Source organism: Polyodon spathula, chromosome 25 (genome assembly GCF_017654505.1).
Source record: "Polyodon spathula isolate WHYD16114869_AA chromosome 25, ASM1765450v1, whole genome shotgun sequence".
Lineage (NCBI taxonomy): Eukaryota > Metazoa > Chordata > Actinopteri > Acipenseriformes > Polyodontidae > Polyodon > Polyodon spathula.
Genome location: NC_054558.1, coordinates 5005941 through 5018986, shown reverse-complemented (window position 1 = coordinate 5018986; position 13046 = coordinate 5005941). Strand labels below are relative to the sequence as shown.

At 46.1% G+C, this 13046-nt stretch overlaps 1 protein-coding gene across 1 annotated transcript; it reads left to right on the top strand.

Annotated features, from left to right (window-relative positions):
- The first annotated feature begins 1351 nt into the window (after positions 1-1351).
- Positions 1352-11474, top strand: LOC121299541 (guanine nucleotide-binding protein G(t) subunit alpha-2-like). The gene is given in 10 exon segments (XM_041227323.1): positions 1352-1718; positions 5977-6019; positions 6624-6765; positions 7173-7254; positions 7257-7326; positions 7418-7546; positions 7883-8012; positions 9079-9232; positions 9452-9656; positions 10628-11474. Coding segments are annotated over 9 exon segments (1059 nt in total). The 5' UTR covers positions 1352-1600; the 3' UTR covers positions 9643-9656; positions 10628-11474.
- The last annotated feature ends 1572 nt before the right edge of the window (positions 11475-13046 follow it).

Here is a 13046-nt window from a genome sequence, read left to right as displayed (position 1 = left end):
AGGGTGTGTGTGTTTGTTTTGGGGATCGCCAACTAAGGGGGGCAGATAATGTTAAAGTTTAGTATGCTGTTTTAATTATATATCGTTTTGCTTTTGTTTTGCTTCCTGCATTTGAGAAACCATGGGATTTGGGGGGGGTACTTTTACACTGCCGACTCCGCCCACTTCCATACTTTACCACAAAGCCACAGAACTAGCAACCAATCAAAACGATTTATCACTCGGCCTAAAGTGAATAGAAATGTTTCCTCAGAAGGCACGCTGGATCGACTCCTGCTGCCCACTTCCTGTTTCAATACAGTGCAGCCTTTATACCATCTGCTGGCTGAGCCACGTCCTTCCCAGCTTTACCTGAGACCTCGCTGGTAATCCCATCAGCGGCTCAAGAGACTCACAGCAAGCCTGTGCATGTGGGCATCGCGCCAGCCCATCCGATGACTGTCCCTAATGAGATTGAGCTGGGAGGGGGTGCAGAAGCAGCCTTGATCAGCTTGCTGTGTTCCACTTGGAAGCGGTTAGGGATTTTGTGCTTCTGTTACCCGTCACAATGAATTAGCCCAGCCTTCCACTGAAAGTGACTTGATGTTAAATCTTTCTTGCAGGGGTCACCATGCAGGCTGATCTCAAAGGGACAGTGTTCCTCTCACAGCAGACCACGCAACACCGTTGGAAGTTATTGGCTGGCTCCCTGGCGGACCTGGAAATGCGCTTTTAATTGTAATACACTACGTCGCTCTAATGCAGCTTCGGGTCAACCTTCAATACAGCTGCAGTCTTTGACATCGCATTGCGAGACTACGATTCTTGAGAAGTCTGTCTCAAAATACCACTGCCTGACAAGCAACCCCTCTGCAGAATGTCCATTCCATCCCCAAGCCAGTGTACTTGAACTGAAACCGTTATACTGTTGCAAATCCTTTCTCGAGGAGGGGGGCAGCGTGCTCCCAGGCCCCAATGCCGAGCTCTTTGATTGAATGGCTTGCGATAGCTTATTAGGTAAAAGCATCATGCCCAGTCTGATTCTGCTCACTCTACCTAATACCAGGTATTGTGTGAACTCCCGGTTCCTCTCGCCACAGCATAAAGAACAGTGTCAGATTACACGGTGTGATCAGAGCAGCGAGCAAACACCTACTGCTGTGCAAACTGCACCTTCCCGAGCCCACGCCTTTGCGCACAGGCACAGCTGCTTTCTCTAATCCTGGCCTGTCCTTCAAGGACTTATTGGATTTCCTTGGTTCTTATGGGAAGATCAAAACCTCCCCAATCCGCAACTAAGAAATTGGGTTAACGGGAGGGAATTAGGGTGGAGAGGAGAGGAGCCTAGACAGAGGGAAATACGCTCCTGATGCTCCAGTCTTTGAGAAGCAGCCTTCGTGTTCAGATCTCTCCGGTCCTCCAGAGCCCAGCCACCCCCAATCTCACCTCAGCGCTCCCAATCCAACTGCTGACACCCTGCTGCGACCTGCCTTGTGTTAAATTCTCCATCTTCTTCTCATTATTTCTATTATCATTTTCCCTCTGCTAGGGGGTCCCGAAAGCCTTCAACATTTCCCACCTATCGGATCTTGAGTTGGAGGAGGAAGCCGACGAGCTTGACATGGGAAGCGGGGCGAGCGCCGAAGACAAGGAGCTGGCCAAGCGCTCCAAAGATCTGGAGAAGAGGCTCAAGGAGGATGCTGACAAAGAAGCCAAGACTGTGAAGCTGCTGCTGCTGGGTAAGCAAGCACCGGGAGGGGTGGGCACGCTCCCTCAGCATTACAGGGGAGGCGGCCAGTGGCTCTCAGGCTGTCCTTTACAACTGATAACGCTGGAATTCAGCAGTCGGGAGGGGAGGGGTGGATTAATGGTGCAAATGATACTCCACCAGGCTGTCCATGAGCCTTGTCTTTCTGTCAGTGTGGGTGGTTTCTCAGCATTATCGCAATTCCATGAATTGAAAGGTGAGTTTTCACAGTGCCAGCATTGCAGCTTGTCAGGTCGCGCCACTGAGACACGATGGCTCTTTAGCAGTTCCGCAGCTTGTGAAGTTGCTTTCGCAGATCTCTTTGTGTTATTTGGTGTACAGCAGGCTTGCCCCGTTTCAGATCTCAGAGATATCAGTTTGATCTTGGCTCAGATAAATCAACAGATAGCCGCTAAGTGCATTAAAGCCTTTATAAGCGATCTCAGCGCCGCTGGCATGAGGCGGCTTTTCAGCCTACAGCGGCTCTGCACAAACCGACTGGCACGGCTCTGATCTATCAAGCAGGGGGCAGGTGCAAACACAGCCATACAAACCACGGGTTCTCTTAACCGTTTCAGAAATACAGCGAACTAAATTCGGAAAGCAAGCGCAAATGAAAAGCGTGCGGTTCCAGAGAGGACCGAAACGCTACACGACGTGTCTTTGCTGCAGGATTTCATATTTATCCAGGCTAGTTTTAAACCGCTGAAAGGATTTCACCTCTCTCCACAACTGTCCTGCATTGTCATTTGAAACTGTGAAATGCCAGATGAAACGTTTTCATGGTTTAATGTTGTCTGCTGGTAACTTGCCAGTACTGTAGGGAAATCCGGATTTTTAAAGCACATTTGCTTCATGTTGCAGTGCAGAATGATTCTTAACCTGCTATGCATTGGTAAATGGCACTTCAGCTTTATCCATTGCTCTGACTGCATCTGCAAAAGATTTTTAATTGTTCGTAACGCCAACTCAGGAGTTTTGTACAGAACTTTTTAAAGGGCTGACTCATCAATCGAATTAAATTCAACAAACACACATACAAAACTGTGCTGAACCTAACTATTGAACAACACACAAGCTAGAATCTTCCATGGCTCAACACTAATGAGCATTCATTAAATTAACGAGCTGAGATTGTGACATCTGAAAAAAAAGGTGACATTTTAAATTCTGTGACATTTTAATCCCACTGTCCTGGCAGGATGAATCCATTCAGCCACAAGGGCTGGGTTTGATATTTCCAGTGCGCCTGGTTCTGAGTGTGCTTGCTTTTATCTCTGTTATGTTGAACAGAAGCAAAGGCTTTTCACATCCTTCTAAACCCAGATTACAGAACTGCATCCGAGATTAAACTGGTTTCTTGAGTGGCTTTATCTGTTCAAGATTACAAAACAGATGTGGCTGTTATTTGTGTGTATTTTTAAATAGGAAGATCACTCAGGGTTGCCAAAACCCGTTTGATGCGTCGCTGACAGTTTCATAAAAGATGTTCAAGCAGGCTCTTGCTCAGGGTTCATAGTTCCTAACAGGCTCTGTGTGTGCGTGAGGCTGTCCCGAAAAAGCCCTGCTAGGATTTGCCAGGCGTTATCCTCTCCTCCTGTCAGTTCTGTTCGCTGTAATCGCCTTTCTTCCGACTCAATCAGTCGGGATTATCGACTGTGGCTCGGCTCCTGAGGACAGTGGCAGTGTGCTAAAACGAACCGAGCCCTCGCTATCTGGACCCAAGCGGATCGAACCTGTTCAATACAGAACTGCAGGGCAATCTCGCCCTAGCTGAGCAGCGGAGACTCAGGGGTTCTGAAGAGAAATGAAAAAAAAAAGCATGTGTGGTACAAGGAGTAAATATCGGGTCAATATTTACGGGTGCGCAGTCCTCCCCAGATGATATCCAATGCCAATGCTGTCGCGCTGCACTGAGACACGATGGCTAGCCACGGCAGGCTGGCTCCGTTGTTGCCTTGCTGCTGCCACATTTCCCACAGTCTTTGTGCACATTGAGTAAAGCCAGTCAATAATCGGACTAAAAGTGCACACGCTGTTGGACTGTTAGCCTTCTCTGCGTCCTTACAGTATAGTCTTGTGTATTATTATATTGTATTATTTTTATGTCATCATGAAATCATAGATTCATACACTCTAAATAAAAAAAATGCTCTTTTATCAAAACCCTACAGCTATTCGGCGCTCCATATATGTGGTGCGCCTTTAGTTTGAGAAATAACAGGAATTCGAGTTTGTGCTTAATGCGACTTCCCTGCTTTAGAAAAATACCTTACAGGCAAGTTTGTCTGGGTAAAACCCCAATACATTTCTTACAAATATCCCCCTTAGGTGACTGCAGGCATCATTTCTACATAGACCCTGTCTCCACGGTGTGATCAGCCCAATGCAATCTACCATGTAGGCTCTAACAAGCACTATAATGTAAACTAATGAACGGCAAACAGTACGCAGGAAATAGAATAAAACAGGGCAATCCAGCCTCACATCATTGCTCTTAACAGTCATATCCCTCCAGTATATCTGTGGGCTCAGCAAGTCACGTGACCTTTGAATCACCTGCCAATGCCACAGCATGCTGTGTTTGCTATCAATGCAGTAAGATGCATGCATCGTTTCATTTGCAGGTAAACAGGATTATAAATCTACAAGCGCAGGGCTTTTTTTTTTTTTGCTGTTTATCTAAAATAAACGTTGGAGGGCTCTTGTGATTCCAGATGAAAGACGAGGATAAAGATTCGTTTTTGGCTCTCCTGAAAGTCTGTTTTTGTGAGATACTGCCTGTGAAATAGCCTGCTGTCTAAACCCTCGCTGACCTCAGCCCCCCCTTGCTGGGGACCGGTTAGGTAAGATCACATTTTGTGCTACCAAGCTAGTGAATCCTGGAGGGAGGCAGGATGAGGTGAATTCCTTCCAGATGATTTCCTGCCTGGGGAGCACTGAGAACTGAGGCCAACGCAGCTCTCCCTGCGAGTGCCTGGCCAAGATGAACAACTCAACACAGCCGGGCTTCGAATCAGCAAGCCCCTGATCACACGACTCACCCTGTCAGTGATCTTACTGGATAACCCTGGCTGGGAAGAAGGGTTTGTAAATGGAGGTTTTGTGATGGCATTGCAAAAATAATCCATGAGCGGCTGAGTTGTTTATGGATGTGACTTTTAGAAAGCCATTATTATTATTATTATTATTATTATTATTATTTAATTAAACGTGTTTTGCTTGGAATGTATTCATCCGGAGGATATTGTTTTGTTTCCACGGTGATTCCGCAGGTTCCCAGCATGTATGGAATGACAAGTTCAGTGAAACACACATCTGCTTTCATTTGAGGACCTGGAAATGTGCAAGGAGGACAATAGTATGGAAGCAGTCTTTTTTCTCAAGCTATCCTCCCCAAGAGAATAGGGTGCAATTAACAGCAGGTTAAAGGAATCAGGCTGTGCACTGCATGCTGTTCTTTTACATGAGCTCTAAGAGGCTTGTAATGCTGTCTAACTCTGAGCACAGTCCTGCAGGATTTTGCTACTGAATGACATCACAATGCCTTGACATCATTGCGTGACGTCACCGCACCATGCTGATGCAAGTAGTGGAAGGAAGCATCATCCTGATACTGCAGCGACATCAGCGCCTAGAACCCTGTCTTTACACCTTGTAGCAGAAAATAAAACTAACAAGGACCGTTGATAAAGATAAGTGAAGGTCTCAGGCACTGGATGCAGCGTTGGCATTTCTGCTGTTTTCTGCAAAATCACTTTTTATTTAATTCAGCAGACCTTGAAAACACTTCTGTAAATGAATGAAGGCTCTGCGATGGAGTGCGATGTTTAGGGTAGAGCCTCCTGTAAGAGGTGCCTGGATGCTGGAGATTCAGAGTTAATGATCTGTCGGCTGTAAGCCTCTTCAGAAGCAGGGGTGGCGATTGAGGTGTGGATTATTAAGGACTCTCAGCTGATTAGCCAGTCAGCATTAGCAGATTTAGCACAGGGGATGAAGAGGTTTACAGTGCATATAACCCAAAGTGTATCGGACAATGGAATCCATTCAAAGGGAATGGGAATTGGCAATTGATTTTAAAAAGGAATTGAAATTGAAAACCAGGATTTGACTCCCAACTCTGATTGCATGATTGATATATATATATATGTAAGGCTCCCCCTTTATAACTCTGCAGGCAGCAGCTATAGTTAAGAGACTGTGATGTTTGCGTTCCTCTTGTAACTCGCCCGACTCTCACTCTGTTTCAGGGGCTGGTGAGTCGGGGAAAAGCACTATTGTCAAGCAGATGAAGTAAGTGAAAAAAAAAGAAAAAGTCTAGGTGGCATTTTAGCTGATGAATGTCCAGAACAGCCTGCTTACATGTTATTTATTTCCCCAAATTGTTCAATCAGAATAAACCTGTGCAGAAGAGTACACACAGGGGTCGTGATTGTGTACTTCGTTGCAATGACAACGATGCACCACTAGATGTCAGCTGATTCAAAGCCTGCCAGCAGAGTGCTTGAAGGGACTGTGTTGCAGAAAGGGTTGAGCACTAAACTTCCTCAGTGATGCTCAGTGTATCGCCACCCCTGCCAGCTCTGCTAGTGAAGGGGCTCCTTCAGACTGACGGGCATCCAGCTCTTCAGAGTTAAAGGGACTCGGAGAGACGGCAAATGTGATGCAACACTTCTGATGAGAACCACAACAAGATTGTGGGATGAGAAAAGGGCCATTGAGGCTTGTCCCAGCTTAGCAAACCACTCTCCCCTCTGAGGGGTTAATTTACTGTTCATGTGATGGCATGGAAGTGGCTGGAAATGACTTAGTTACTGCAGGGCGTGGCGGAGCAGTTCAGTGCACACTCTGAGTGGCGTCTTGTTGGTTTCTTTGCTTGGCTTTGTTCCTCCCACAGAATTATCCATCAAGACGGCTTCTCGAAAGAAGAGTGTCTGATGTTCAAGACGATCATCTACGGAAACATCCTGCAGTCCATCCTGGCTATCGTCCGGGCCATGCAGACCCTGGGAATCAACTACGGGGACCCCTCTAAAGCGGTCAGTCTCCACGGCAACGAGGCCTAGTCAGGAGGAAAGTGAAACAAAGTGACGTCCCATTTTGAGACGCAAGCGAGCGAACGGTTCTTTAACGTGGTTGAAGCGTCTCAGAGTCTTCTTTTAATATTTAAAGGGTTGGTTTGCGTTGAGTAAACTTCCGTTTCCCTGGGCACAAAAAAAAATTAATCGTTCATTCATGCAAAAAATGTATTTCAAGACTATGTATAGTAGCGAAATCTGGAAGCCCAGCCTATAGGCTCTGTTTAAAGACTGCTACAGGGAACCTGACATTCCTAACTAATGTGGACCAAATCGATTTGGCTGGCTAATGGAATTGTGAAATGGCTCAAACATTGGCACTCTCTCTCTTTCTCCCTCTCTCCCCTCTCTCCGTCTCTCTCCCTCAGGATGACGGGCGCACGTTGAATAACCTGGCAGACTCCATTGAGGAGGGCACCATGCCCCCAGAGCTGGTGAAAGTCATTCTGAGTCGGGAGACACGGGGATCCAAGCGTGTTTCGAAAGGGCTGCAGAATACCAGCTCAATGACTCTGCCGCTTAGTAAGTACTTCCCAGTGGAAATACCACCAAGCATTTATATACTTTGGCTCAACAATAGCCGCTACTAATACCCCCTCCCCCCTCCCTCCAGCTACCTCAACCAGTTAGACAGAATCACGAAACCAGACTACCTCCCCAATGAGCAGGACGTCCTGCGATCAAGAGTCAAGACCACCGGTATCATCGAAGAGCAGTTCTCCTACAAGGATGTGCACTTCAGGTGAGGAAAGCATGGTCGCTAGCACCAGCACAGACTGTTACAGATCAGCATTAACACAGGGCTCAGTTCAACTGCCGTGGAGCTGGGGAGATGTGCTTTAACAAAATACAAATTCAAGCCTTCTCCTAGCTAAGAGTAGATTGCTCATCATAGTGACAGTCAGGCTTCATGAAGGAAGATTCCTGTGTGGCTGCAGCGGCGAGAGATGTAAACAAACTGGACTGCCAAGCAGGTTAGGCTTCTTATGTCTTCAGAAGTCATGGCTGGGTAGCATACAGAGGTAACAGCGCCGGGTTGCCGGGCAGATCAGTCTCACCGTTTGCAGTTCTCTTGTAGAATGTTTGACGTGGGAGGGCAGAGGTCAGAGCGCAAGAAATGGATCCACTGTTTCGAAGGGGTGACCTGCATCATCTTCTGTGGAGCTCTCAGCGCCTACGACATGGTCTTGGTAGAGGATGATGAAGTGGTAGGTACGCAAGCGCCACCTGCAGTTAGGAGGGCGTTACTGCACCCTCGAAGCTGCTTCACTCCAGAGAGGGACGTTGTTACTCTCTTAACAGTTATATTTCCCTGCCTGTTGATTTGTTCCAGGCAGGCGGCAGTGTGTCGCTAATGCAAAAGCCATGTACAGACCCAGTGCTTAACCATAGTGCTAGCCATGCCGCCAGCAAGACCACGCTATCAATTAGTGGAGTGAAACACACTAGGGTTTGGTTAGGGATGGAAATACAACTCCTATTGCATAGCAGTTACACCCATTCCAGGTTTTACTACGAGCTTGTTTAGTGTATATGTAACTAGCTCAGGCATGTCTTAGTAAACTCATGGTAAAGCCAGGAATGGATCAAATTGTTTTGCAATGGGAGTCTTATTCTAATCTGTGGGGTTTTTGGTATGATATCACTTAATTACTGGCTAACCTTTTTTTCAGGTTCATCCTTGTGTTTCTGCTCATTAGAAATAACTGCCAGTACCCAATTCCACATCCCGGTCCGCTGTACCTAATTCACAGGCTGGTTAGTTCAAAGACACGTTTCAAAGAAACGTCTTGCACTTGACCATCGTGATCACGTGACGTTGCAAGACAAGCCTCTGGCACCACAGACAGGCGTCGTGTTAACAGCTGCTGAAGTGCACTGTGTTATTGTTACGCACGCCTGAAAGGTCACTTCTGATCTTGCAAGCAGGAATGATCAAATGTTGCTCGAATATGATTCCTGCTGCATGCTGGGATATAGACAGCTTGAGACTCCAGAGAACTCCCGCCCCTTTAAGAAAAGCTGTAGAGCCTTTGACAGATGAAGGCCACCAGGTGGCAGCATAATCAGCATTGTGTTAGCTTTAAAGTTGCTGTGTTGGTTGCAATACCTCCATTTAAAACAGCATTAAAGGGATCGCCCCCAAAAGATGATTGTATGCAAACGGAATGGCAAACATCCACCTGCAGGGAGTCAGTGTTTAATCCCATGCCGGGGCTGCGCCTCTCGCCGCTCGTCTTCGCTCTGACCCCCCTGCCTTTGTCTCTCCTCCAGAACCGCATGCACGAGAGTCTGCATCTGTTCAACAGCATCTGCAACCACAAGTTCTTCGCAGCCACCTCCATCGTGCTCTTCCTCAACAAGAAGGATCTGTTCGAGGACAAGATCAAGAAAACCCATCTCAGCATCTGCTTCCCCGACTACGACGGTAACTCCTCCTTCTTCCACGGCAGATGGGACGTTCCTCAAACGCTTTACTGGCCTAAGGGACAGCTGCCTCCACATGGCCCAGGCACACTAGCAGTGTGTCTGACAGTGTAGAATAGAACAGGTGTGGGTCTATCAGAGCCACCTATAACCGTGCTTGTCACTTTGCCTTGAGGTTTTTGTTTATAGGATATCTCTCCCTGTGGTTTTCCCACCCAAGGTCCCAACACATATGACGACGCCAGTACCTACATTAAGAACCAGTTCCTGGACCTGAACCTGCGGAAAGGCATCAAGGAAATCTACTCCCACCTGACCTGTGCCACGGACACGGAGAACGTCAACATCGTGTTCAACGCCGTGACAGACATCATCATCAAAGAAAACCTCAAGGATTGCGGTCTCTTCTAGACACCACGTGTAAGGTCAGTACCTTAGCCAGTGCTGAAGCAGTGGAATATTCCACTGTTATCTTTGGCCACTGAGTTGATATTCCTCCCCTTCTTTGCTAACAATCCCTGTTGGTGTAAATAACCTACTTGTTTTACACATGAGGAATTAACTATGTGGATTCAGTGATTGGTGTTTCCTTCACTATCTGAATACTCCATGACCAACCCGTTTTAAAAACGCCATTGTCAATGAAGTGAACGGCAGTCAGGTGGCTTCGACTTGTGTCAGGCGCGCATTCTTTAAAGTTAGTGGACAGGGCCTTGGTCGAATCCAGTTTGCAGTTGAACTGTCAAACGAATCCCTCCGGCAACATGCAGCTATGAAAGTAATCAATTCCCCCTGCAGCAGAGCGCAAACCTGTCTTTGATTAGACCTGCGTGCTTCTGCAGCGTGTTTCCAGCGCCGGGCTCAAACGGCCGCATGCAGAGGGTCATGAGGTGTATCTGCTTCATCCCAGACTTGTGTGTGCGAGTGTGCTGTGCTTTTTAAACACTGTGGACCTGCTCCATCATTTAGCTTTCAGCCATGGCTCTGGCATTCCGGGTAACATGGTTCAAACCCGTCTCCCAGCTCTTGTGTGTAGTGTTCTCAGGACCCCCTGCAGCTGACAGTACCCTGCGTACTGCTGCTGACCTATAAGCAGTGCCCTACTTTCAGACGTCTGTCAAAGCCAAGGTCCAGTCTGCGAGGGTGGGAACACTTCCCCCTGTTAATTATACTGTTCTAACCAGCCTTATTATTTTAGTATCTATTATTTCAAGATTTGAAGAAACTCTCTCCCACTGAAAAGTAGGTTTGCTGCATTGAACTAGCATTACATTCCTCATCTGCGTGTGTAGATCTTACCTGTACGTATAATTATAAAATGACACGTGCAACTCAAAAATCAAGCCCTTTTTTTTGGGCAGTAAATATAATCTTCATTGTTTTTTCCCCTCCCCAGAGCTGTCCTGTACCTGACTGATTGATCTTCCTTACCAACAGCTGAACTGTCTGTCGGACAACAAACATTTTGGGGCATCCTGGTAATGCACCAGCTACTGCAGTAACAGACTGGACGACTGCAAACCCTCCCTTCCTCCATTTAGGGACCACACCCTGAGAAAACAACAAACTGTAGTCAATGAATAAAATAATTGAAAAGTGAAACTAAAATGCATAAACAAAATCATGTAGCTTTAACACAACATGCACACAGTAAGAGGACGCCAATTTACATGTGCAGTGCTTTCTGTTAAAAGAAAGGAGAATTTTGACATACCGGCTGTACTACCATGTAAATATCCCTGGGATCTGAAGCAACGCTGTAAGTGCTGTGTTTTCAGTCCTATAGACAAATGCATGTTATGCAGGTGGATGGTAATTAAACGTTGCTCATGCCTCCCAGCAGAAACCCCCCTCCCGTCCTCCCCTCGACTGCTCTGCAGCATGTTAACGGCACTGGGCTGAGATTCCTGAAGCGCACTGGCTACTGGTACAAGCTTCAATTAAAATGTTTCTTTGATTTAAGCCAGGGTACTTCAAAGTTTAATACTTGAAAAGAAATAGGATATATTTTCCCCCTTTAAACAGACATGTATAGAATTGTGGATTTTGTAAATAAAAATAGTGTGAAACTGTATTTTTAAAAAAACACAAGAGTTAGATAAAGCTTTTTTTTTTAGTCAGCTCAGTGTACGTCTGTAGCTTCTGTTTTCTGGCTTTGGCGTAATCAAATTACAATGACACACAATAAAGGAAATGCATGATATACACTATTTGGTCTTACTTCTTTAAAAGAACATTTGTTATTTTGTAAGGATTGTTTTGTAATAAAGTTAGATAAAACCAGGTCTTCTGTGTCGACGTCTTTCGTGTTTGAAAGACTGCTCGTCAAGCAATGGCAGCATTGTATTACTAATGTTGAATACAGGATCTCTTGTGGTCTTGGTTGCCCAGTGGAGCAAACGCTGAGATAGCGAGTCAATTCCTGGTGAACAGCTGCTTGTGCAATGAGGGCTAAGCAAGCAGTGGCGCCACGGCCTTTCCTGCACCCGCAGTCTAAAAGCCACTCACAAGACTGACAGCCGAGATAAAAAAAAACACCTTAGAACAGGCACTGCTGGGGTTAACGGAATTCTAGTGAACATCTGATTCTGCAAAGCAGCAAAGATGTACCAAGCAGCTGTCGAAACACACCTCAGAACTCAACTACATAGAAATGAGGGTGTGCTCTTAAATGAAGGCATTATTTAATGCAGCCCTTTCTGATGAAGTAATGGGACACTCCCTGGTGAATGATTGTTCATTGTGCACAGGGTGCAGTTACCCTGCTCAGGGGGGGAAACCAGTACTGCCCCCTGAAGTCAGGTACCACCCCACACTCGCAACAGAAACCTACTTCTGCTTTTTCCTTCGTTTCCTTTAGCAGTTACTGCATACCCTCAACAAGTCAGGGCTGTAACCGGAAACACATTTCAACATAAAACCGCTGCAAGCAAGCAGCTGAGCCCAGGGTTTAGGCTGTGGCAGGCTGTGTTGCCAGCTCCAGATGACTACGCCAAGGGTGCTCTCAGTTTAGACATGGTTCATTTTCTGAGAGTGAATACATCATTTATTCTCTAAACCGATAAATAATAAATGTTCCATGAATCTGCTGCATTAACAGAAAAGAGCGATCGTACGCTTCAGGGCTTAAAGGACAGATGTCTGCCTTGCCGAGTGAATACAGGGTACACAGGAAATGACTGCGCTGTGATACTGGCTTTTATAAAGCTGTGAGTCACATCGTAGAGTCCGTTTACACTGCATCATCTATACTGCAAATTAATGATATCATTACCTTCTGAGGGGTGACACTTCAGAATAACCTTGCAGTGATTATTAGAATTATCTGTTTAAAAAGACAGATAATTACCTCCAGGACATGAGCTGAAACCTGACTAGGGAACCAAGTGAATTCAATTCGGGGGGGGGGGGGGGTCTTGGTACCACTGAAGCAATTAAAAAAAAAAAAAAATCTAGACAATATCCATCAGATTTGCCCTTCGAATAGACGTGTGACGTTTCAGTTAATGCATCCCATTGATTGTAAGGAGTAGATTTTTAAATTGCGCTCAGGAAACCCCAATCTGAAAACGTAGCACTTGATCGTGCCCAGAGTATTTCTACATAAAACACGACCACAGCTTGTACACAAATCTGTAAGTTTCGCACGGTCAAGACAGAAAGTGCACACCAAAAAAAGACATCAGATATGAAGGAAAAAAAATGCTTTTACCACAGAAATGATAATGGAGGAAATTCAAACTTACATCATCCCTCTACGGATTTTACAGTATATTGAACAAAGACTCCCCACCACACACAGATCTACACCAGAG